The 26089-nt window shown below is 34.3% G+C and overlaps 2 protein-coding genes across 2 annotated transcripts; one reads left to right on the top strand and one right to left on the bottom strand.

Annotated features, from left to right (window-relative positions):
- Window positions 1-2456: 2456 nt before the first annotated feature.
- Window positions 2457-3165, bottom strand: LOC120413874 (probable NADH dehydrogenase [ubiquinone] iron-sulfur protein 6, mitochondrial). Its single transcript, XM_039574846.2, has 3 exons — window positions 2940-3165; window positions 2676-2855; window positions 2457-2618 (listed from the first exon to the last, which is right to left on the bottom strand). The coding sequence occupies exons 1-3, from the start codon at window positions 3069-3071 to the stop codon at window positions 2547-2549; spliced, it is 384 nt and encodes a 127-aa protein (XP_039430780.1). The 5' UTR covers window positions 3072-3165; the 3' UTR covers window positions 2457-2546.
- Window positions 3166-4982: 1817 nt separating this feature from the next.
- Window positions 4983-20736, top strand: LOC120413868 (protein FAM98A-like). The gene is made up of 4 exons (XM_039574837.2): window positions 4983-5600; window positions 11654-11902; window positions 12104-12736; window positions 19526-20736. The coding sequence occupies exons 2-4, from the start codon at window positions 11662-11664 to the stop codon at window positions 20005-20007; spliced, it is 1356 nt and encodes a 451-aa protein (XP_039430771.1). The 5' UTR covers window positions 4983-5600; window positions 11654-11661; the 3' UTR covers window positions 20008-20736.
- The last annotated feature ends 5353 nt before the right edge of the window (window positions 20737-26089 follow it).

The raw sequence follows: 26089 nt of genomic DNA, 5'->3' as shown, positions 1-26089 counted from the left end.
TGGTGGTGGCCCGGGTGGGTAGACGAGATTGAAGTTGGAGCAGATTTACATCCGCTTTTTGAACAAGTACGATAAAGTAAATTTTAACGGTGAGGAGAAGGATCCGACGGAAGAGGGAAACGACGAGAAGCGATCGGAGGTGGTCAGCGCGGATGGTGCACTCGGTGCCGGCGGTTTACGACCATCAGCAGCATTATGTGCCGGAAGTGATGACGGGACAGTGTGGGATGTCTTGATGGTCCGCAGTCCATTTCTCGGTGCGTGACATGTTTGACGAGTATAACCTAAACACCCGGAAGAATAGTTTCCACCAGTTCTGGAAGGACCGTCTGTACGAAAGCCGCAGGTCCTGAAGCAGTCGCATTCGGATTACTTCTAGAGGTTCGAGCGATATCCGACGAACCTGATCAAGAACATCTACTTGGAATACCGAAGAATTCACCGGTGAGTATTGAGAATGTGTTCAGTGTCTAGCTAATTTAATTTACTTTCAAAATCTTTCAGCAACTCCCGCCAGCAAACGCTTAACTCGCGACGGCGCAGCTTCGGCCGGGTGAACTGGCAACATCTGTATCATTCTCGAAGGAGGACGAAGTGATCGGGAACTATCAGTTCAGACGCTTCTCTTCCCAGTCGACAAACGTCGACTTCCCTTCCCGAATCAACACCCAATGGCCAACTCCTCCAAGCCTGTCCTGACGACGGTCGGCAACGAGACCACCCTGTTCTCTACATCGCTGTCGCGCTCCAAACTAAAGGCCGCGAAATAAAATCCATCACATTTTTCGAAAATCATCACTGTAATGTTAAATGTTATTTATTGTTGCCATAAAAAGTTTCTTCTTGTAATAAAAGTAAAAAACTTTTACCGATACAACGATTTTGTTCCAGAAATGCATGGTAGTATCAAAAACTTTCCAACTGTTAAATTAAAAAGTTTGAACTTTCTACGAATATTCACCAACGCGAACTTTTAATCCAACGAACGATCTTTTTAAATTTACAGTATTTTTTCTTTGTGTGCAGCAAAATTATGTTGAATTTTCAAGCTTCCTCTTATTAAATATTTTTTTGACAATATGGTAAGTTTTAAAGTATTTATACTGAAATAAAATTACAAAATACAGCATGTTTTTGAAAGTACTCAAATTTTTATAATTCGCAATATGGGTATCAAACAATTTCTCGAAAATACTCATTTTTTTTATAATTCGCAATATGGGTGTCAAACGATTCAAAATTCAGCATTTATTTTAACTGATTAGAGTTTTTTTTTAATGAAATACTAAAATTTTCTCAAAATATCGTATTTTCTCAAAAATTTTCAAATTCTTGCAAATTGTTGTATCAACCGATTTGAAGTTTTGCATGTATTTCAACTGTTTTAGAGTTTTTTGTATTGAAAAAACAGGTAAAATTCATTTCATTAAAAAAAAACTCTAAAACAGTTAAAATACATTCAAATTTTAGAATCGTTTGATATCCATATTGCGAATCATTAAAAATTTAGTATTTTCGAGAAAATACGGTATTTTGTGAAAATTTAAGTATTTCATTCCAAAAGCTCTTAAACAGTTAAAACGCATTTGAAATTTCGAATCGTTTGATACCCATATTGCGAATCATAAAAATTTGAGTATTTTCGAGAAAATACGGTATTTTATGAAAAATTTAGTAATTCATTCAAACCCCTTTAAAACATCGTAAATGCATGCAAAATTTCAAATCGTTTGATACCCATATTGCGAATTAAAAAAAATTGAGTATTTTCGAGAAAATACCGTATTTTGTGAAAATTTAAGTATTTCATTCAATAAACTCTAAAACAGCGTAAATGCATGCAAAATTTGGAATCGTTTGATATCCATCGAATTATAAAAATTTGAGTATTTTCGAAAAAAATACGGTATTTGTGATTTTTTTTAGTATTTATACTTTGAAAACTTACCATATTACCAAAAAAATATTTACCAATAGGAAGCTTGAAAATTCAACATAATTTGGTTGGTTTTAGTCAATTTTAGAAATATATTAAATATAAGTATATCGTCGATAAAATTATCGCCGATAGAATTATCGGAATAAAAATAACGATAAGCATTATCGTTAGACGATAATATTATCGACGATATATGTCTATCGATTAACAACCTTGCTTAGCAAGCTTGCGAATCAAAACAATACCTTGTGTATCGCATATTTGCAAAATACTTTTTATTTCCTTTTATAACTTTGTGTTATCTTTCCTACGCACGGAGCTGTTATAGAAATCAAGATTTGAGTTAAATTTAATTTAAATAAAAAAAATCTAAAGGGAGTCATCATTAAACCATGTGAAAACTTTTTTTGGGATACATATTTGGACAATTTTTTTACGACGGTTGGAACAGAGCCTTGCGTGTAAATATGTGATTGACTGTAAATTTAAAAATATTTGCAAATAATAACTTTCACACTGACGATGTTGACTTCCATTTAAGTGTATTTCATCAATTTCAAACAATCTAATTCAGCACGATTTCATTCCAAAAGAAAACTCTCTCCTCTTAGTGGTGATGGTCATCCTTCTTCTGGAACCGCTGGCCACAGTAGCCGCAAGCATGGGCACCGGGTTTGTCCTAAAATCAGTCAAGGAAATTAGAACAAAACATTTGAAGAGCTAAAAAGTAACTCACCAAATTGATGTAAACCTTCGGATGTCCCAGAGCCGGCTCGGTGCCACCATCGCAGTAAACAACACGCGCGCTGCTCTCAACGATCGGTGCCTCATCAACCAGCTTGATGGCCCAGTTCGGGTTGACCACCTTGGTGGCGTTCGTAAAGCGCACGTTACGGTAATCCTTATCGTCGTAGAACTATCCACCCGAACCCAGAGCAAGAGCAACATCATTGTTTTGAATTCAACCAGAGGCCACTTGCGTAACCAAAAATTTCCTTACCTGGCCAGTGTGCGTGATTTCGTCCTTGATGGCGGCGCAAAGCGGAGCCAGCACCTGGCTGGAGATGGTGCGCGTTCCGGCGACCGCGTTCAGGGCACGGCCCGTCGAGGACAGCAGCATCCGGCAGGCCATTTTCGCGAGCAAAATCTTCACGGGTTTATTTTGGAGCCAGCAAAACTTGCGCCTTCTCAACTTTTTAGAATTTTGACGGTGCAGCTGATTGACAGCGAGAAACGTCAGTTTCAGTTCAGTGCGCGCGCGCGCGGTTACCAAGCTTTGACGAATTGTGGGTGTGTTGGTTAAATGTTTTGATTTTGGTTTAGGAGCTTTACACTGTGAATTTCGTATATTTTGTACTAGTCAAAATTGGGTACTATATATTGAGGAAAAAAAATCTTAAAGTTTAAGAATTTAAGAATTTAAGAATTTAAGAATTTAAGAATTAAAATGATTAAAGAATTTAAGAATTTAAGAATTTAAGAATTTAAGAATTTAAGAATTTAAGAATTTAAGAATTTAAGAATTTAAGAATTTAAGAATTTAAGAATTTAAGAATTTAAGAATTTAAGAATTTAAGAATTTAGGAATTTAAGAATTTAAGAATTTAAGAATTTAAGAATTTAAGAATTTAAGAATTTAAGAATTTAAGAATTTAAGAATTTAAGAATTTAAGAATTTAAGAATTTAAGAATTTAAGAATTTAAGAATTTAAGAATTTAAGAATTTAAGAATTTAAGAATTTAAGAATTTAAGAATTTAAGAATTTAAGAATTTAAGAATTTAAGAATTTAAGAATTTAAGAATTTAAGAATTTAAGAATTTAAGAATTTAAGAATTTAAGAATTTAAGAATTTAAGAATTTAAGAATTTAAGAATTTAAGAGTTTAAGAATTTAAGAATTTAAGAATTTAAGAATTTAAGAATTTAAGAATTTAAGAATTTAAGAATTTAAGAATTTAAGAATTTAAGAATTTAAGAATTTAAGAATTTAAGAATTTAAGAATTTAAGAATTTAAGAATTTAAGAATTTAAGAATTTAAGAATTTAAGAATTTAAGAATTTAAGAATTTTAGAATTTTAGAATTTTAGAATTTAAGAATTTTAGAATTGGGTCCTAAAATGAAGCTTAGATTGCTGATTTTATTGTTTACAGCGATAAAGCTTATTTTTCTGAGTACAATGACCCTTTGTACGACCTCAAAGAGTTTAGAATGGATTTTTAAAACAATTTTGAAAAATTAACCTCACGGTCCTTCTTGACAGAAAAGGTCTTGCTTGACAGCTCTTTCCAAGGGAACCATAGTTGATCCATCGAAAAAATGTTGTCTTGCCAATATTTTTTTTTGCGTTAAAATGAAAAAAAAAGTGATCAGAAATGGTTTTTAATAGTGTTTTTTACCGTTGTACATAAACATTTACATAGGGCTTTAGTACCCAATTTAAGAATTTAAGAATTAAAAAGATTGGCATTAAAAAATCTGGAGTTTTTTTAAAAGGTCCGAAAAACAAATAATTATTTTTTGCTTATTAAGTGTTTTTGAATCACCTGATTCAAGATGGTTTAAAAAATAGCAAAAAAGCAAAAATTGAAAAAAATATCGGACCAAATAAGAAATCTAAAAAAAAAATAATAAAATCAAGAATTTAAAATTTTATAATTTTGGCTAGAACTAGGCTAGACTCTTTATATTTAAAATCTGAAGATTTAAATAAAAAAGAAAATTATAATTTAATAATTTAAGAATTTAAAAAAATTAAATAAAACAAAATATTCACCCTAGTATTCACCTAGGTTAAAATTGGCAAAAATAAGATATTTTTTTAATACATTCATTTCCAGAGTTTTTTTTGAAAAGGTCCTATAAGCTATTGTCTTTCATATGTTTATAGGACCTGATCAAAAAAAAATCGAGATTTTAACATCAATTTTTTTTCTACTAAAGATAAATTGTCGTCTAAATCCCAATCACCGTGTACTTATGTTTTTTCTCTCAACACACCTCCTCTCACGCACACACTCACACCTCGCACTGCATCGGACACACGAAAGAAAACCAGAAAACGGAGAAGAGAGAGAAAAAGGTTGAAAACTATTTATGAAAGCGAAAAAAGTCGTCCAATATTTTGGTGGCGAATGTCAGTCGCGGACAGTCCCAGCAGCAGCAGCAGAACCATCGGAACGAAAAATCCGACATCCGACGGAATAAACGGTTCTCGTTGTTTGTGCAGTGTTGTTATGTCACCGTGTTAAAAGTGTCGAGTGCGTGCCGTGTTGTGTGCGGAATCTACGTTAGAGGGCGGGGGTGGTCAGTTGCATTCCGGGGGCCAACCCGTGGCAAGAAAAAAAGGAAAAGAGAAAAAACAGCCGGAAGTGTTCCGTGTGAAAGTTGCCACGAATCGTCCGGCAGCAGCGCAAGGTGTGACGTGACATTCCGGAACGTTCCCGGTGCCCGCCCTCACCTGGCCAAAAACTGCATCGCGCTGCAAAAGGAAGAAGGGAAACACACAAAAATTGCCAGCGAACCAAACTAGTGGCAGCAGCAGAAAGTCGGGAAAAGTAGGCCACACAAACCATTTTCACCCTCCCTTGCAGCAGCAGCAAGGCAATCGGAGAGCTTGATCGCAGCAGGCCGTCGAGCGCGGGGATCGCCCATTCAGAATGTAAGTGCGAAGTACCTGAGCTTTGATTTTGATGCGAGAGTTGGTCCGGCCGGCCTACTGTGTCGTGTGTGGTGGATGGATTTGGATTTGGATTAGGGCTGGGGCAGCTAATTATTATTTTTTATGATGGATTGAGACTGCTCTTGATGTGTTTCTTGGAATTGGTGGGTGATTTCAGTGCAGGACGTGATGGAATTTTGAATTGGATTATTATTTTAATGTGCGTTGCAATAATTTTGAGACAATGTTTTATTTTATCTTTAGCAAAAATCATTTGTTTCAGACAGATTGTATCAGGGTAAGAAGCTTAGAAAACTAAGCAAATTGATGAAAAACTGCGTGTATTACAAGTTTTGTGCTATCCAGTCGGTCCTTTTGGTAAAGTTTGATGGATTTTTAGAACGATTTAAGTTTGTAGTAGAAAGTTGTGCGTTATTTTGATTTCAAAGCTGCCAATTATATCTAAATTTACAAAATCTATTTGCAATTTTCGATATCACCTATTAACAAATCAAATAAAACAATTTGAAGCAAATGTTTTATGCTTTATGCTTTGAAAATTAATGCTCAAACTCAATCCAATTCAACGAATTATCTTTGCGGTTAACATTACACAGTTGGCCTGGCCGTTTTGAAAAGCAGCATGTTGGAAGTAATCGCCTCATCATTCACCAGGATGCTTCCAAAAGGAGGGCCGCGCTAGGGTTAGAGTAGATTATGTGCTCTTTTAGTAATTTAATATTTATTACCTAAGTGAATTATTTTTTTCGTAGAATGATCATTTTTTTCAATTCGGTTTTATTTGTGACTAATCAAGTTACAATGAGTTCATTTAGGTACATAGCAGAGTTTTGGTGTTCCTTTCAGCTGTGTTTTACAATGTAATTCAATCGAAAAATTATTACTTATAACTATGAAATAGACAAAAAGTGTACAGAAAGTGTAAAACGATCAAAATATTAGTAAAATATTATTATTTAATCTCAAAATGAAAGTAACGTTTCAAATACATTCTAATCTTATGTGTTTAAGTGATAACAGTTCGATTGTTGGCAAATTAACATGTTGTTTCATGCATTATTCCTCCCCACTAGTTGAGTAGAACGTACGAAAAATCAATATTTTTAAAATCAATTTTTTATAGTGCAAAAAAGGATTTTTTTGAAACTTTTTCTATCAAAGTTTAAGTCAAGACCTGGAATAAGCTGATTTTCAAAAAAAAACTCGTTTTTAATGGGTTTTAACGAGCATTTCCTTAGCTTGTTACACTTGCCCTACCCTGCAACCAACATAATTGCAAAACTACACAAAAAAAATCCAGGAAAAGTCGGTAACCGCAAAAAAATGGGAAAAAGTTGGGAATTAGTAACTTTTTGTCGAAATGTTGGGAATTCTGAATAAAATTGTTTGACACTTTCTAATCTATTTATGAATGAAAAGGTTTTTTAAGACATTTAATTCCTTTAAATATTGCAACTGTGGTGACATGCATTTGGCACAAAATTTTATAACAAAAAAAAAAAAAATACATTTGACTTAGTTTATTGAATTGAAAAGATAACTGTAAACTGGGAACAACATCAATCAAAGCTATTGAAAACCCATTTTGAAAATAGAGTGTAATTTTTTCAATTATAAACAGCGTTATGTTAAATATAATTCTGTTTAATTTTGACACATTGGAAAAAAAACGATTAAAATTTGTGTGCAGCAAAGTTATGTTTGCAGCTTATATTTAATTTTGCTTAACTATTTGCACTATAAGTCATTGCAGATCTGGTACATTTCGCCGAATGTCGTTTCGCCGAAAGGCATTTCGTAATTCTTCGCAGCTGCAGTGCTATCTTGAAACTCGTTCAAACTTACTTGTATGGGAGCGTTCTTTTATTAAGTAACGTAGTTGGGAGAAAGGGAAGGGGGGAGGGTTTCTAAGGCTGTGTTGTGTTACACTCCATAAAAAAACTAAATCGAGGCGGTAAAAATATCCGTTTAATCCTATGAAGGAGCGGCAAGATAATAATTTTATAATGTATAAAAAGTAAAGAACTGCTTTGGAACTGTTCATATTTGGAAAACAAATGCAGAAACTTACAGAAATTATTAAAATAATTTTCTTTAAAAAAATAAAAGAATACACTACCAGAAATTAATCAAAATAAAAAAAAAACAAAATTATAAGCTGAAATAAAAAGAGCTGCTTATATTTGGAGAATTCAAAAACTTACAGATATGAAATAAATTATTTTCTTTAGATGAGGCCGTTGCAAATATTTTTTGAAGTTTATGTCCCTCGACTCTGACCAAAGTCGAGGGGGGAGGGGGCAAAAAATAAAAAAGTATAAAAATTGAAATTTCGAGCAATGTTTTCAACATTTTAATGAAAAAAGTGTTTTAAAATGCATTATACACCTGTCCAGTTGTTTTGCCATCATTAGTTTCCAAAAAATCTAAGTATTGACGAAAATTTTATTTTTTGCGAAAAATAAAATTTTTGCTGTGCTGTGCATTGGAATTTTATAAAAAAATGAAAACATTCTTAAACAAGCCCAAACATGCTAAATATGATTATCTATGCAGAAAAATGCATTTTAGATTGTTTTCAGTTGATTAGACATCAATTTTCATGGAAATTTTGAAGTTTTTTGGAAAAATATTGTTTTTGCCCCCTGATTTTTCAGACCAATTTTGAAGGGGGGGGGGGGGGGGGGCAACGGCCTAACTAAACATGCAAAAATCCACAGAAATAATTTAAATTATATGCTGAAAATAAAAAGTTGTTGTTGTTAACTTTAACCTTCATAATGTTATTCGTCACATGAAAATTAAAAGAACCTCTTATGTTTTAAAGAAGCATAAACCCACTGAAATAATAAAAAATATACGCTATAAAAAACTAAGAATGCAAAAATTCACAATATTTATTAAAATTATATTTATGATGAAAATAAAAAAAAATGCTCTTGTTTTAAAGAATGCACAAACTCACAGAAATAAAACAAATAAGTTGCTTTGAAAAATCAGAGAATGCAAAAAAAACTAAATTTATTCAAAACTATATGCTAAAAATTTAAAGAATTGCTCATGTTTGAAAGAATGCAAAAACTCACTGAAATGATACAACTTACATGAAAAACAAAAAAATGCAAGACAAACAAAAATTATTATGAGAATAAAAAGATAAATGGCTAAAATTCATTATACGCATAACACAATAAAGCTTCAACAAATGCTCTAGTATTTCTCATTTCGCATTATGCACAAATCCTATGAATTCCTTGATGGTAGCGGTAGAGTGAAAAAAAAAAAACTATTAAAAATTATCTGTAGTTCCTTTGTATTTGCAGGCCAAGGGTGCATGCTACTGATGATACTCGTCAGTTGACACACCTAGGCGAGGAACATCCCGGAAGGAGCCCAACTACATCCGTAGTGCTGTTTGGACAAAACAGCATGGCTCTGGTTCCTTGCAAGTGTCCTATTTTCTTACCTCCACGTTGGCTTGGTTTAGTCATCATGATGACAAGGTGTAACCTAGCTGGTGGCCTGTGGAAACGACTCGTAAACCTTTGACCAGCGAGGGTCAGAGTAGAGTCGGCTAAAAGAAAGGGGCGCGTCAATGTGGGAAAGGGAAGTAATTTGTAATTGTAGACGGTATTGTTTTGATTCGCAGTATGTTGAGTCAACTGCTGTGGATGTACCTGAGCATCGCAGAACGGGGTTTCTCTTCTTTCCATTTCAGCTAACAGCTATCTTCTGTTTATTTTGTTTCACTGATTTTCTAAAACGGCTTCTGCTTACTATCCTCCGTTTGATTTCGATTTTCCTTATTTGATTCTCTTATTTCTCAACGCTTTTCCACTCTATTTTACCAATTGATGCTGCTGTAATAAACTGTCTGCTTTCCCTTAATTTGGTAGCGATGTCAATTTTGTTTATCATGTGCCTTTTCTTTATTTATCTATTTGAATAATTTCTAATTTCTACTATCTTTCTTTTACTATTAATTTTTTACATAGTATATTTCCTTCACTGTCTATTGTTTTGAAACTTCACCTTTTTCTTAAGCAAGTGAGGTTCGAGCTCTTACTCAATTTATGAATGATTAAAGGATTAACACAAATATTACTATTGTATTTTTGGTAAACTTTTATAACATGCTTAGGACCAAAAATTGTAACAAAACACCGCGACAAAAGAAATAGCAACAGATAAACACGACTCAACAATAGGGAATATTTCAGGAGAAAACAATACACAGTAAAATAACAACTAGTTTTTGAATTCAAACTAAAAATAAAACAGTTTTTGCATCAATGAAAGTTGATAGGCACACTTTAAATGGTTAGGCGCTTATACTTACATCAAACCCTACGTAATGTACCACCCCCGGCCGAGTTAAAATGCGTAACCGGAAAAGAAGGTGTGCATGCCTGGCACGAACACTCAAAGCGTGTTCTAGCGTGCTGCTCGTACTGACTCAGAGCAAGGGTGAGATGTAGGTGTAAGGGCAGTGCGTGTTCGTCGGGAACCTGGTGCATAAGATCGGTCAAGGCCCGTTCTTACACTGAAAATTGCGAATTGCGAATTGTAGTTCCTTTGTATTTCCTTTAATAAAATTTGTGTACCTACATTTTATATAGCTTTGTATATTTTGCTAATTCGGCGAAACGACATTCGGTGAAATGTCCCGCACCCGTAAAACATGCATTCTAACTAAACTGGATTTGCATCGAAAAAAAAAATCATTTAAATTAATACAGAAAACATGATAAATCAAAAATGAAAAGCGAAATCTACAAAATTTCAAACACAACTTGTTGAAAACATATTTTAACAAAAATAAAAAAAATGATTTTTGGAAAGAATAACAGCTGTGTTTTAAGCTTTTCTTTTTAATAAAAAAAGAATGAAATTAAGAAATTGTGTTATTTTCTAGTTTTTTTTTCAATATAATTTTTAAACAATGATTTTGGATAAAAAAGGATGTTTTTGTTTGTAATTTTGAAAATAAAACTAAAAATGTAATGTTTTTAAATCTTTTGACTATTTTTTAAACACTGATTGCATACGTTTTTTATCTGAATATCACGTATGAGAACCTACAGTATTTTTATGAATTTGTTGTTTAGTTATTTTCAGTGTAATTTTCAATATATTTATTTTTTGAAGTTTATTTAGAAATTTTGTATGAGGGTTTTCACAGTCCAGACTCGATTATCCGAAGGCCTCAGAAAAATCTAACTTCGGATAATTGAATCTTCCATAATCGTATCATGAAAAAATAACTCGCAGAACTCGAATTTTATGTTAAAACAAGAAAATAAAAATTTAGGCTTCGGATAATCGAGTCTAGACTGTATTGACTTTTTATAGGCAGTTTTTGATTTGCAATATTTTTTTTGGGTAAAAAATGCCTATTATTTGTGGCTCTGGAAAAGTCGGGATTTAGAAAGTGGGAATTGAGTGACCACCCTGCAGTTTGCAAAGTATCACCAAAATATCGTAAAAAAATTACCAACAAATCAGTAAAATGAATTTAAAATAAAAGCAAATTTAAAGTTTTTAATTTTACTGTTAAAGTGTAATTCCTGCTTGGGACGGAAATTTTGAAGCTAGGCCCAGTAAAGGGTCGTTGGCATATCCAGTCAATTTATCAACTTTAGATTGCTTGCTTTGAGATAATTGCATTGTTTTTTTTAATGAAATGGATAAATTGGAAGCATTGCAATATGTAATCTTTAAACTCAAATTTGATATTTGAACAAATATTTTGGCGACGACGTCGGATAATCTAGAACTGACTGTATTGTCCTTTTTTACCTTTTTTTAAATTTGTTTTAGTTTTTTCACTACCTCCTGTTTCTTGTTTTAATTTTTAGCTTAATTTGTAACAGATAAAGTTGAATGAGATATTTCTCAAAAATTGGCCCAAAATTAGTCATTTTCAAATAAAAAGTTATATGAAACAAATTAAAACAGTAGCTTCATAGTATTGGAAATTCGCTATCTATACTAACTTATCTTCATCCCCTTCTTCTTCCTATCTTCCACAGACACGACCATGACGTCGGTGCAGCAAAGCCAGGAGGACCTGGAGGCGCGCATCGCCCGCATCAAGAAGCGCAACGAAGAGATCGAGAAGAAGCACCGCGAGGCGGAAGCGGACCGCCTGATGGCGATGAAGGAGAACGCCATGGTCGAGATCAAACCGCCCAAGGACGAGGACTGGCCGCGGGAGCACAAGTACGACAAGATCGATTTCACCTACGACTTGGACGCGGACGCCCTGGCGGAACTCGAAGGTTGGTCACGGTTGGTCACGGTTGGTTGGGTTGGCCGCGTGGAGAGTGCATTGACTCGGTGCAGAGTTAACTGTAACGATGATCGAGTAATTGTTTTATTATTTTTCTGTGTCATTCTTTGCACGCGCGCTCAGTCAGGCTTGTCCCAAGTTTAAGCTTAATTAGTTAACGAACGTTTCCTCCTCCTTCTCCTTTTCGCAGAGAAAAAGAAAGAGAAAAACGCCTTCATTCAGAAGATTGCGAAAGATTACAAGGTGTTTGCCGAAGGCGAGGGACCGCCCCCGGATCCGGCGTACAGCTTTCTGGCGGATGTCGAGCGGGACGGCGAAAAGGCCCAGTCGGCGTTGGCGGCGGCGTCGTCGGCGATGACTCCGGGAATGCCCGGAAGCGTCCCCAACCGAGGCGGCAAAAATCAGTTTGACCGGAAGACTCCGATGAATCGAAGTGGTCGACTGGGCAACAACGGCGTCGGGCTCAACGGAAGCGGCGGAAGTGGTCGCGGACGGGGTAAACCTGGCGGTGGTGGTTACAGCGGAGGAGGTGGTCTTCAGCGGTCACTGTCGACGAACGAGCACGATGGGGGACGGCGGGGAGGACCGGCGCCGCCACCGAACGGGGATTATATTCGGCATAATCGAGGAGGAGGAGGAGGTCAGGGTGAGGGTGGCAAGTGGAGACGCGATTGGGAGCACGATCGGAGCAAAGACGATGGTTGTATCAACAGTCAGAGCAGCAATGGGTTGTTGAGGGGTGGAGATCCGCAGCAGCAACAGCAGCAGCAGCAAGGATTGACCGTGTCGGTGTCGCAGGATGGGGAGTTTAAGAGTGTGAAAGGTGAGTTTTGAAGTCTTTCAGAAGAATTGCTTGTCTTATTTTAGACATTTTGATGAAAAAAGAAATATTTAGTTACGATTGTACAGTCATTTCACATATTCGGGATACCCAAGAACTCAGAACACTTGTGATAATTTGGCAAGTGCATATTTTTTGTCGACACAACTATTTGAAGGACCATTATTTGGACATTCTCTTGCTATTTCACCAGTTAAAGTAGTACTTTTCAAACAAAAAACTGCATTTAAAGACTATTTTATCCAGAGCAGCATGACACTGCCTCCAAATTGCTTGTTCCATAATTCGACGCCAACATTTCAAAAAGCATCATGTACAAACCATGCGTTTTGAGAAAAACGCATTTGAATGTTGAGCATCCATTTTCAATTCCCATTTTAATATAAAAGCAAAATAAGATGTTCTAATGATAACAAACGATGAAAAACGTTGCTTTTATTGATACTTGATCATCCACATTCAATAAAACATTATTTCCGTAATTTTATTTGAGAAAAACAAACATAACTTCTTTTGAAATCACCAACGCCTATATCACCCTGCTGTCATTGAGGAGGACGCTTTGTTATGCTTCGGTTTTCTTCGCCGAATGTACATGGCGCTTTGTTCATGTTGCTTTTTTTTCGTCACGAGGTTTATGTAGTCTTTTGTTTGACAGGTTGACAGGGCTATATAAACAGGGACTGCTGATGGCAGAGATTTTGTTTATGTTACTTTATTTAAAATCATGATAAAACAAACTTTACTGAAGTAACTTTTGCTCATTTTTGGTGGAGAGGTAGCTTATGAGGTGTACTTGCAGAATATGCAATAACCCAGGAAGTGTCAAAATGTACATGATGCCTTTTGAAATGGTACCGTCGAATTGTGTGATTTTATTTTGCCTCCCTCAATTTTTAAACACCTAATTTAAACTGATATTTTCACTTAAAATTTATCAGACCATTAATAAAACATAACTAAGCTTGGTTCTCTCCAGGTTTACATATATTTTAACACCTCTAGGTTAGACCGGGGCCAACATTTACTTCCCCGTCCGACGGAAGGCGTGATCAGACACGTCTCGAATAATGCCACCGGGACCTTCTGGGATCGAACCCAGGCTGACTGGGGTGAGAGGTTACCACGCTTACCACTACACCACCGGTTCCGGCTAAAAAGCAGAACATTGGCCGATCTGTAAACTGTTCCGAATATGTGGGATGACTGTACACACAAAATGTGACCACGCTGTAGGGAATGCAAAAATGTAATTCGTAGGCAATTAAATTGTTGCCCGATACAAAATATAATATAAAAGAACGTATTTTGTCACGCTGTACTCTAAAGGCTACAACCATAGTCCCGGGGGATTATTTTTGCTTGGATTCCACGATGAGTTCTACAGCAAATTGATAGATCTCGCCAAATTCTACAAATCAAACTATAGACAATTACCATCACTCATCAATAATAGAAGATTGATGTAGAAAAAATAGGAAGAATTTTTTTTTGAGAAAACTATGGCATTTGCAAAAATATTTTTTGAAGTTTATATGTTATGTTTATTGCTCCGACAATTAAAAAAAAACTTACAAAAAAAGCGTTTTCGTGAATTCTTAGATATTTTAAAAAAAATTGGCACTAGCAAAAATGTAAAGCCGGCACACCGAAGCAACTCAAATTTGCACACGACGGCAAAAAAAAAATCAAGTCATAGACGAGAAAAATGGAAAAAGTAAAACACTCAAATGGTTTTTGTAAAGTTTGCAAAATCCAAAATTTTATTAAAAACACATTTTTTTTTAATTGAAAGATTCTTAAATGATTTATAAAATTTTTAAATTTCGAAACCTGAAAATAAAAAATATTTGCAGCAAAACCAAAAAAAATTAAAATAATTTATTATAAATTCTAAACTTCAACAAAACCTAAAAAAAATCTTATTCCAAGTTCCAACATAAAAAAAAAAATATTTTTTTTTTAATTTATAAAATCTTACAAAAAGACAAAACTAAAAAAACTTAAACTTTTTTTTTTTAATCTCAAAATCATTTTATTATTTTAATTAAAAATGTTTAAGGCCGTTGCAAATATTTTTTTGAAGTTTATGTCCCTCGACTCTGATCAAAATCGAGGGGGAGGCAAAAAAAAGTAAAAAAAAAATAAATTACAGGCCACGGTATCAACATTTAAACGAAAAAGTGTTTTAAAATGCAATATACACCTGTCCAGTTGTTTTGAAATCAATAATTTCCAAAATTTCTAAATATAAACAAAAATTTTATTTTTGCGAGAAAAAAAAGTTTTTGCCGTGCTGTACATTGTAATTTCATAAAAGTTCAAATTATTTTTAAGCGAGCCCAAACATACTAAATACGATTATCAATGCAGGAAAAGGCATTTTAGATTGCCCTCAGTTGATTATACAGCAATTCCATTTCAAAAGAGCCTAAACCGAAAAAAAAGTTCACCGATCGGGCTCAATTTTTTTCTGGGGTTTTCTTGGCCAAAATAATTAGACCCGTATTTTTTTGTTTGGCCATTAGGGTGACCTACATCGTGCTAGGGTGGTTCGAAAAATGGCAATTTTCGTCATTTTTCGCAAAAACCTCTTTTTTCAAAAAATCATATCTCCGCGCCATTTCATCCGATTTTAGCTGTCTTAGACGCAAAAGAAAGGTGATGAGTTTGGCTATTTGGGAAAAATAGTAAGAAGTTTCAAAAATCTAGCTTAACATTTGAAAAAGTCGCATGAAAACTTAAAATGGCGTTTTGACCGTGTCTGGACCAAAGAGCCTATGTCTGAAAATTTTTTATTTCACATAACATATCAAAAAATTGGCGATGTCGAACCGTACGTTTCCGAGATATGATTTTTTGAAAATAAAAACTGCGTTTTTTGACGCGCCGCGCGCAAAAACAGGCAAATGACGAAATCGGCAAAAAATCAACTTTTTTCACTAAAACTGCGATAACTTTAAAAAATCAGCGATGTCCTATAGATGTTATGATACCAAAAGTTGCGTCTTTCAATTACGAAAATTTTGATACCCAAACATCTATAGGTCATTCGCTGAAATTTTAAAGTTATCGCAGTTTTAGTGGAAAAAGTTGTTTTTTTGCCGATTTCGTCATTTTCCCGTTTTTGCGCGTGGCGCGTCGAAAAACTCAGTTTTTATTTTCAAAAAATCATATCTCCGAAACGTACGGTTCGACATCGCCAATTTTTTGATATGTTAGGGGCAGGGGGGGCAGAATGGCCCGCCTAAGTAAAATGCGCCAAAAACCATGGAAAAACATGAAAACTTATGAATTCAGTGTAGTAGGCTTATGCTTTGGGATGTTCCCTTCAATGTTGTATACTTGGTTGATGAAATTTTTTAGCTTAAAACTATTTTTGAGCCACTTTAAAAAAAAAGTTTTTTCGACTGCTTTTCCAGGGTGCGGGGCAGAATGGGCCACCTTAGAAAACAAGCCATTTCGTCTAATACAACGTTGAAGGGAGATAAGAAATGACTTAAGGTACCTTTCTAACATAGTTTCCATGAAGTTAGATAACTTTAATAAAAATAGTCACTTACCAAAACAAACATTTTTGAAAATTGTTTTAATATGTTGAAATAAGTCACTATTTTTACAAATAAGCATCAAAACAACTAAAAAATCAACTAATGTTGCATTAAACGTTATTTGTGAACCTACCAGGAGTGAAATAATCCATTTAATCCAAATTTCATAACTTTTGATTGTTTTTGTAAGGCAGGATAAGGGTGGTCCATTCTGCCCCCAAGTGGATTTTAATTTGACACTTCCACCACCAAGCCTCTAAATGATTTTAAGGTTCCGTTGTTGATTGTATACCTTGGTAGTAACATCTAGTATCGTTATAAGCATTGAGCAAACTTTTTCAAACAATCCAACTTTTTAGAAAGCTTATTTAAAAACCTCGAAATAAACAACATTTGCGTGGTTTTTCTAATAAATTTACATTTTTGCTCATAATTCGAAAAATACAATGAATTCAAACGTCGTTCTCGGTATGGTGAAGTTATTTGACGTCCTTTATAAGACCCTTGCCTTACAATTGGTCTAAATCCATTCTGAAGCCCAAAACCAAGGGTGGCCCATTCTGCCCCCCTGGTCCATTCTGCCCCCCCTGCCCCTATGTGAAATTTTCCGAGGAATCCGATAAAAATATTTTCAGACATAGGCTCTTTGGTCCAGACACGGTCAAAACGCCATTTTAAGTTTTCATGCGACTTTTTCAAATGTTAAGCTAGATTTTTGAAACTTTTTACTATTTTTCCCATCATCTTTCTTTTGCGTCTAAGACAGCTAAAATCGGATGAAATGGCGCGGAGATATGATTTTATGAAAAAAGAGGTTTTTGCGAAAAATGACGAAAATTGCCATTTTTCGAACCACCCTAGCACGATGTAGGTCACCCTTATGTCCAAACAAAAAAATACGGGTCTAATTATTTTGGCCAAGGAACCCCCAGAAAAAAATTGAGCCCGATCGGAGAACTTTTTTTTCGGTTTAGGCTCTTTTGAAATGGAATTGCTGTACACTCAACCCCCGGTGGTTGGTCACTTTTTCGTTTGACACTTTTTTAGTTTGTACCCCGTTGGTTGGTCAAAGTCAAACTAAAAAGTGACGAACTGTCACTTTTTACACGGCGCTCACGCACACTATCAAAACAAACGATTGGTAGTGTGTGTGAACTCCGTGTAAAAGGGGTGTCAAACTAAAAAGTGACCCCGTTCGTTTGACAACAGTTGGTGTCAAACAGTGATTTTTCAAACCGTTTTTGAAAGGGGGGTTTGATTTTTCAAATGTTTGAAATTTTATGATTTAAAAAAATCTTGTTTGCTTCACCAAACAGCAGACCTACAAAATCTTCGAAAACACCTTCAAAACTTTGCCCCTGCTTGCCGATACTATTTGGGTCCCAGAAAAATGGGACAAAAAAACTGTTTTTTTCAAATTTCAGATGTTTTTTTAAGTTTTGTCAATAAAAAAATTAAAAATAAATATCAATTCAGGTTTTTTTCTAAATTTAAATTATTAATTAATCAAAAAATATTTTTTTTAAAATTACATTACCTAGTCTGCAATTCCAACAAAAAAAAAAACAGTTTTTTTAAAAGAAAAAAAAAGTAAAATCCTACAATTTTAAAAATTCAAAAATTTTAAGATAGATAAATGCTTAAAAAAAAGTTCAAATTTTCATTAAATTTTTGATGTTTTTTATTTTTTTAATTGTTCATTTTTTTATCTGTTGAGAGTTATGAATTATTCATTTTTTACTTACCTTCTTTAACCACCTTACACATTTATTTTTTTGTTTTTTCGTTTTTTTAACTTTTAATCCTTTTCTTTTATTAACTGTTTCAATTGTTTTTTTTTGCAACATTTATCTTTTTTGGAATATATGGTGAGAGGCATGTTACTTTCTAGTTTTTTAATTATTAGTTATATGCTTTGAAGAGAAAGTATTCAAGTAAAAAACCGTTTGGAAGTCACAAATTCTATTTTCAGATGAACTTTGGCAAAGACCTAGACCCAATTTTTCGACATAAAACCCCACTCTGAAAAAAATATGTGCGTGTGTGTTTTTTTCTAATTTTAAAAGTTTATATTTTTTTTAAATTCTAACAAAAAAACGTTACTTAATCCACCCTTAGGTGGTTGGTGCCTTCCTCACATTCGTTGGAAAGGTAATTTAATTACCTATCTAACGACAGGTCGCATGATAGATGCGAACATCGTTTTCATCAAAATATCTGCGATCCGGCCTCCAAAAAGTGCATAAATAACACTTAAGTGCTTATAACTTTTGATAGGGTTGTCAGATTTTCAATGTTTGGACGCGTTGGAAAGGTCTTTTGATTACCTGTTCAATGACAGGTTGCATGATAGATCTGGACAACGTTTTCATCATGAAATCTGAGATCCGGCTTCCAAAAAGTACATAAATAAATAAATAAAAGTGCTAATAACTTTGGATAGGGTTGTCAGATTTTCAATGTATTGGTTGGAAAGGTCTTTTATATACCTTTCTAAAAATGTATAACATACCAGGTTTCCTTACAAAAACCACCCTTTTTAAATCTTCCGGGCTTTTGTTAAAATCGTTTTTTTAGCATATTTTTTGAAGTACTTAACTAAACCGCATAATTTTTAATAGCGACTTATGGGACCCCAAGACGGATCGAACGGAAACGGACAAAATCGGTTCAGCCAATTTCAAGATAATCGAGTGACAATTTTTTTATCAACATCCCACCACACACACAGACATTTGCTCAGAATTTGATTCTGAGTCGATAGGTATACATGAAGGTGGGTCTTGAGAAGTTCAGTTTTCGAGTGATTTTATAGCCTTTCCTCAGTAAGGTGAGGAAGGCAAAAACAAAAAATAAATTTAAAAAAAAAATAAATTTTAAGCAGCTTAAGCCAATTTTAAGTTTAGCATTTTAGCTAAAATCAGAATGGTAAATTTTAAGAAAAAGAATAAAGATCTGGCAATCCTATCTTAAGTAATCATCAGGTGTTTTTTTATACACATTTTTGTGGCCGAATCTAAAATATTTTGATGAAAATGATGCCCGGGATCCATCGCCCTACATTTTGAAGACCTGACAACCATGTACTGAGTAGGGTAGATGTTGCTATTTTGGTTAAAATTACTGTTTAAATGTGAGGAAGGCACTAAACTTGAATAACTTTTTTTAAAATTGCCATAAACTAACCAGAAACATTTCTATTCTCCTTCTTTCCGCTCAGTAACGGCTCCCCCCGTTTGGGGCAGTGGTCGGGTTGGCCCTCGCCAACCGGCGAAACCACAGTTCCAGTTCCAAACTGGTCCCGGCGGCTACAACCAGCAGCAGCAGCATCCCCATCACCAACAGCCACCACACCACCATCGCGGTGGGGCCGGCCCCAACAACGAGAACCACTTTAACCGGAACACTTCCGGGCGCAAATCGGACAAGGACGTCAACGGGGGCAAACAACAACGTGGTGGTCCACAGCAGCAGCAGGGTCCCGCCGGAAGCGTTCAGGATCGGCTGAACCGGAATCGGGTTGGGACGAGTAATGGGGGCGGATCGTCGGAGCAGCTCAAGTCGAATCCGTCGCTCAAGACGATTTCGAAGATTATCGAGAAGAACGCCGAAATTGACGAGCGGTTGGCCCGGCAAATGTTCCAGGAGAACGAGAAGATGGCCAGCCGCATGAAGGAGCTGAGGATGCAGGACGGGGCTTAGAGAGGGGGAGCTGCTTCGCACAGTAACAGTAACTAACCCAGAGCAGCAGCAAAATGTAGTGCACGCAAATATTATTCACAGAAAAAATCACACAGAAACTCACGTAAAAAATAGTGAAGATAACTTAACTTCCCACGCTCCTAACGATACTTGCATGCCTCTTAGGAAGAAGAAGTCGAAGAAGTTTGCAGCGCAGCGCAACGCTAAAATTCATATTTATATTACTAGGTAATATTAGTGAGGAGAAAAGTTTAAGCAGAAGGCAGCTTTTCAAAATTAAAAAGTATCGTCAAAAAATGTCCTCCTCTTCTTGCTCGAGCAAGGCAATATTGTGGATTTCCAGGAAAAAAACTAAACTTGACGAGAGGATCTTGAATCACACTTCACATGAAATAACACGTAACAAAACTCAAAGAAAAAAAAATTACATTCACATTGACACACATTGAGATTGCGATCCTCGGAAAGCTGGACGAGGTGGCGCGAGCAGGTCGACGCGTCGCCGAATTAAGGAGAAGAAAATAAAACAGTTTTATTCGATGAACCCTTATTTATTTATATATAATATTAAACAAAAAACAAGTAAAAAACATCATATTATTAAAAACCATATTCTTTTACCCCTTATTTTAATCGCATCGGAACGAATTTCTGCATATTTAATTATTTTCAAAACGGCTAAAAGCAAAAAAAAAAAAAGTATGCATGTTATGATTTTACCTTATTACTGCGAATTATTTTTACTTTTGAAGAAAGAATCGTGAAAGCATTTAGATCGAGCGAGCGAAAAAAGAAAAGAAAAGAAAGCGTTAGAGAAACGGCTCTCATTTCAAAAGTGAGTGGCAAGCTTGAGCGAGAGATTGTTTTTTGTTAGGAAGGGAAGAGAAGGAAAAGAAGGAAGAAAACGCAACTCTCCCTTTTAAGTTTTATATATGATTATGTTTTATGTTTTTGTAGCCGCGACATTTACGAATGCGCTCACAATGTATGCGCATTCGTAAATGTTGGAAAATATATTGAAAAAAAGTAACATTTGATGATATAAAAAAGGTGGTCTTTGTGTTGTTTTATTTTCAGAGAGACATATCCAAAAAATTTCAAGCTTTTAGTTTTTTTTTTGTTTTTTCGGGACATTTTCGTTGTTTTGTGTTTTATTCTACGAAAAAAATAATAATTGCGTATTTAAAAAAAAAATAAAAAATAAAATGGGGTCCCAAAGTCCCATGTCAATGTTTATGTACAATGGTAAAAAACACGATTAAAAACCATTTCTGATCACTTTTTTTTATTTATTGCAAAAAAAAAATGATCACTTTGTTTTATTTATTGCAAAAAAAATTGACAAGACAACATTTTACATTTTTTTTTGGATCAACTATGGTCCCCTTGGACCAAGCTGTCAAGTAGGATTCTTTCTGTCAAGAAGGGCCGCGAAGGTAATTTTGAAAAATTGAATTCAACATTCATTTTAAATCCTTGCAGTCGCACAAAGGGTTATTGTACAGTACTTGTTCGGTAACTGGGCTGAGAACGTAGCCCAGTCACCGAATGCTGCTCGTTAACTGGGCTGAACAAAAAATAACGAGGGGACCACCGATGCATAATATTTTCCTGAAAAATATAAAAATAAAAGTTGCTCAAATTTATTTACTATGCTTACTTTTCATAATTCTTTAATTGTGACTTGACATTAAATAAAAGTTTGAGTTTTGTTTTTTTTTACTAAACAGGCTTTTGGCATCCATTAACCCCTCGGTCATTTCGGTTTGTTTTGGTTTTTTGACGCTTGTCTGTTTTTTTAACTGGGTTATGGCCCAGTTATCGAGCGCCTAGTTAAAAAGCAGCCCAGTTACCGAACAACTACTGTACTTCGATAAATAAGCTTTATTGTTGTGAACAATAATATCACCAAGTTAAGCTTAATTTTAGGACCCAATTTAGATTTTTTTTTGATTTTTTAAAAATCTCAAATATTTTTAAAATAAACAAAATGGTGGAAAATTAAAATTTACTGTGTAAAAAAAATAAATGCATGCACACCTAGGGGTTAATCACTTCAAGTATACTGCATACGCGTGTCATACGCACATAATATTCTCATTGTCTGCATACCGTATTGACGATATAGACCCCATATTCGTCGTATTTGAGGTCATATCTACCCAAATATCAGCGTGAATATCATACGCGCATAATACTCGCGCAGTATTCCTTGGCTGCATACCGTATCGACTCCAATATTGGCTTTATATTGGTGCAATATCAGAAGTGAATTGCACACGAATTTTTTTTTTGCTGAAATTCAGTAAAGTTTTACTGAATTTTCATCTACTGAAATTTCAGTAAACGATTCAGTAATTAAGGTGTTACGGAATTCTCAGTTAACTGATATTTGTCACTTTGACAGATGATTTACTGAAATTTCGGTAAAATGGTTGTCAAAACAACTGGAATTTCAGCAAAAGATACGTCAAATTATTTTGCTGAAAATTCAGTAATTTTTTGTGGCAGTTTGACAGATCATTTGCTAAAGATTCAGCAATTATTGCTGATATTTCAGTTATCAAAATATTATTTTGCTTGCCATTAAAAATACTGTTATTTCTTCAATTATTTCATCAATTGCCCAAACCTAAAAAACAGGTGGTTAGCATCGAGACATTTGCTATTAACATTTTTCTTACCTTTGTTTTTAAGACAATACAAAAATTAAAAAACAACACATTTAAAAGAGGATTTTCTCTCGGCAGCATCCAAACAATAAGTCAGAAATGACATTTCAGTTTGACAGATATGCAGTTACTGATTTTTCAGTGATGTTTTTGTTTATTACTGAATTTCAGCCAGCGATGGAATAATCATCATCAAAAGAAAATCTCTGGACGTTCATCAAGAAAAAAATCCGAAGGGAGCATGGCTCTCCTCTCTCGCGCACGAAAGCTCGGTAAAAAGAATCTAAAAAAAATCATCATCTTGATTGTTCGGTGGAACACCTTTTTCACTACTACACTTGCAAGTGTAAAGTCACACGTCGAAAAATGAACTGTCACATTTTGTAGATGGGCAATGTGTGTAAACAAAGTGAAATAAATATTATTAAGTGGTGCTGACAAGGAAATTCACAAAAAAATCATCGGCAGATTGATTTTCTTGGAGAATTTCGGAAGCAATTTTCTTTTGCGTGATTTGCCTCCTCTCTCTTTCGTGGGTGAAGAAAGTTCGCAAGCGAAATTGATTTTTTTGCGATTATTCCATCCCTGATTTCAGAAAATGTGATGGTTACTGAATCGCATTCAGTTATTTATTTTACTGAAATGGCAATCCAAAACTTGCTGTGTAGATCTCAAAATTTCTATTTTTTTTCCCAAAATTATTTAATTTCAAAATACAAAAATTATAATAAGGCCGTTGCAAATATTTTTCGAAGTTTATGTCGCCCCTCCTTTAAAATTTGTCCGGATAAACGGTGATGAGATAGAAATTTGGTGTCAAAGGGACTTTTATGTAAAATTAGACGCCCGATTTGATGGCGTACTCAGAATTCCGAAAAAACGTATTTTTCATCGAAAAAAACACTAAAAAAGTTTTAAAAATTCTCCCATTTTCCGTTACTCGACTGTAAAATTTTTTGGAACATGTCATTTTATGGGAAATTTAATGTACTTTTCGAATCTACATTGACCCAGCAGGGTCATTTTTTCATTTAGAACAATTTTTTTCATTTTAAAATTTCGTGTTTTTTCTAACTTTGCAGGGTTATTTTTTAGAGTGTAACAATGTTCTACAAAGTTGTAGAGCAGACAATTACAAAAATTTTAATATATAGACATAAGGGGTTTGCTTATAAACATCACGAGTTATCGCGATTTTACGAAAAAAAGTTTTGAAAAAGTTAATTTTTGCGTTTCTCTTTGTTTCGTCGTCCGTGTCTGTCGCGGGTAACCATGAACGGCCATGATCGATGACGACCAACTTTTTCAAAACTTTTTTTTCGTTAAAATCGCGTTAACTCGTGATGTTTATAAGCAAACCCCTTATGTCTATATATCAAAATTTTTGTAATTGTCTGCTCTACAACTTTGTAGAACATTGTTACACTCTAAAAAATAACCCTGCAAAGTTAGAAAAAACACGAAATTTTAAAATGAAAATTTTTGTTCTAAATGAAAAAATGACCCTTCTGGGTCAATGTAGATTCGAAAAGTACATTAAATTTCCCATAAAATGACATGTTCCAAAAATTTTTACAGTTGAGTAACGGAAAATGGGAGAATTTTTAAAACTTTTTTAGTGTTTTTTTCGATGAAAAATACGTTTTTTCGGAATTCTGAGTACGCCATCAAATCGGGCGTCTAATTTTACATAAAAGTCCCTTTGACACCAAATTTCTATCTCATCACCGTTTCAGGCTACAAATTATTGAAAAACACCTCTTTTTTCGCATGTTCAAAAATGGAAGGGGTCGTACCGCCCCTCCGTCACGAGATATCAAAAAACGGACCTCGGATTCGTGATCAGGGACAAAAGTTACCCCTAAGGACAAAGTTTCACGCAAATCGAAGAGGGGTTGGGGCAACTGCTGTGTGAGTTGGCGGAGAATTACCCATTGAAAAATCTAATTGAAACACATTCCCTTGTTTTTAAATTGTCTCCTAAAATATAAATATCATTTTTTAAAATTCATATTTTTTAAGCAAATAATTATTTTTAAGAATCAATTATTTGATTGAAAAATGTAATCAGAAAACTTTGTTTTCTATTTTGTAGAAATGTAAATATATTATAAAACTTGATATATTTGTTACAAAATTACAGAAGAAAACAAAAATATTAAAAAAATAAATATTGCGTATATAGTGAATATTAATTCACAGCGCCTCATAAACTGTTTTATCGTTAAAAGTTTGTATAATCCAAACTAAGCGTTTTTTGACCGACGGTCAATTTTTAAAAATATTACAAAAACTTCTGAACGGACTAATTTGGGCTAATTAACTATGTGATAAAACAAACAATAACCCAAATTTCACTTTTCGAAGATTTTAAAAAGAAATTTTCCCTAAAAATCTGGAAATCATATAGAATTCATAACCATATGAGACACTTTCAGGCTTTTGACATTTTATTCTATTGTTGAGACCACAGAACGGAAAGGTGTGAAAGTTTAGGGGAATAATATTTTCATGAATCAATTCCACCTCAAACGTATGGGACCATCCATAAACCACGTGGACACTTTTTTGAAACACTTTTTTGGTTTATGGATGGTCCTAATACAGCATTCGAAGTCAACACTTTTTGATCAAGCTCAAATTTGGTAGGGCTCCTTTTTTAAATATTAAAATATAATTAAATATAATTTTAATAATTTTAAATATTAAAAAAATGTGCTCTCAATGCGAAAATTAGCAAAAAGTTTTTATTTGCGCAACAAACACTGAACACTATTTTTAAATGAAAAATGGACTGTGCCAATCGATTCTACGTCTAATTTTCTTCAATTAAGTCCTTACTTTTCTTTGTACGGCTTGCGGTTCCAGAGATATCGCAGTTCGAAAATGGAGGTCCATACATAAATCCCAAACAAACAAGCACACTAACTTTTTTTTAAAGATCGTTTGTCAAAAAGATTGTGTAGTTTAATTTTGGGTTCTTTTCGGGCCTGTCGTGCCCTCGCTCATGTTCAAAGTAACTAAATCAAAACGAGCGATAAGACACCATGCGTCTCCATCGAGTAGCCGAAGCCTACTGTCACTGCTATGGCCCCCAATGCCAGAAGCTTTCAAAGCAAGCTTTTCTTTGAACCAAATAAAAGCTTTCACACTTTTCGATGGGGGTGCCCGGTGTTGTAGACGTTCTTGATTATTTTAATTATTATTTTTTTAATTCTAAATAAATCATTAAGAACATCATTCCGTAAAAGTTGTTGGAAGTATTTTTGATAATGTAGATAAAATAAATAAAATTTTAAAAAGAATCTTTTTCCAGCAAGGCGTTCCATACCGTTCACATGTGTAGTAGTGCTGGTCTCTAATTACGAACCGATGTAAACAATTTGAGGAAACGTCGGTCGGGTACAGTT

This window comes from Culex pipiens, chromosome 2 (genome assembly GCF_016801865.2).
Source record: "Culex pipiens pallens isolate TS chromosome 2, TS_CPP_V2, whole genome shotgun sequence".
Classification (NCBI taxonomy): Eukaryota; Metazoa; Arthropoda; class Insecta; order Diptera; family Culicidae; genus Culex; species Culex pipiens.
The sequence above is the reverse complement of the archived record's forward strand: the minus strand, read 5'-3'. Positions and strand labels throughout refer to the sequence as shown.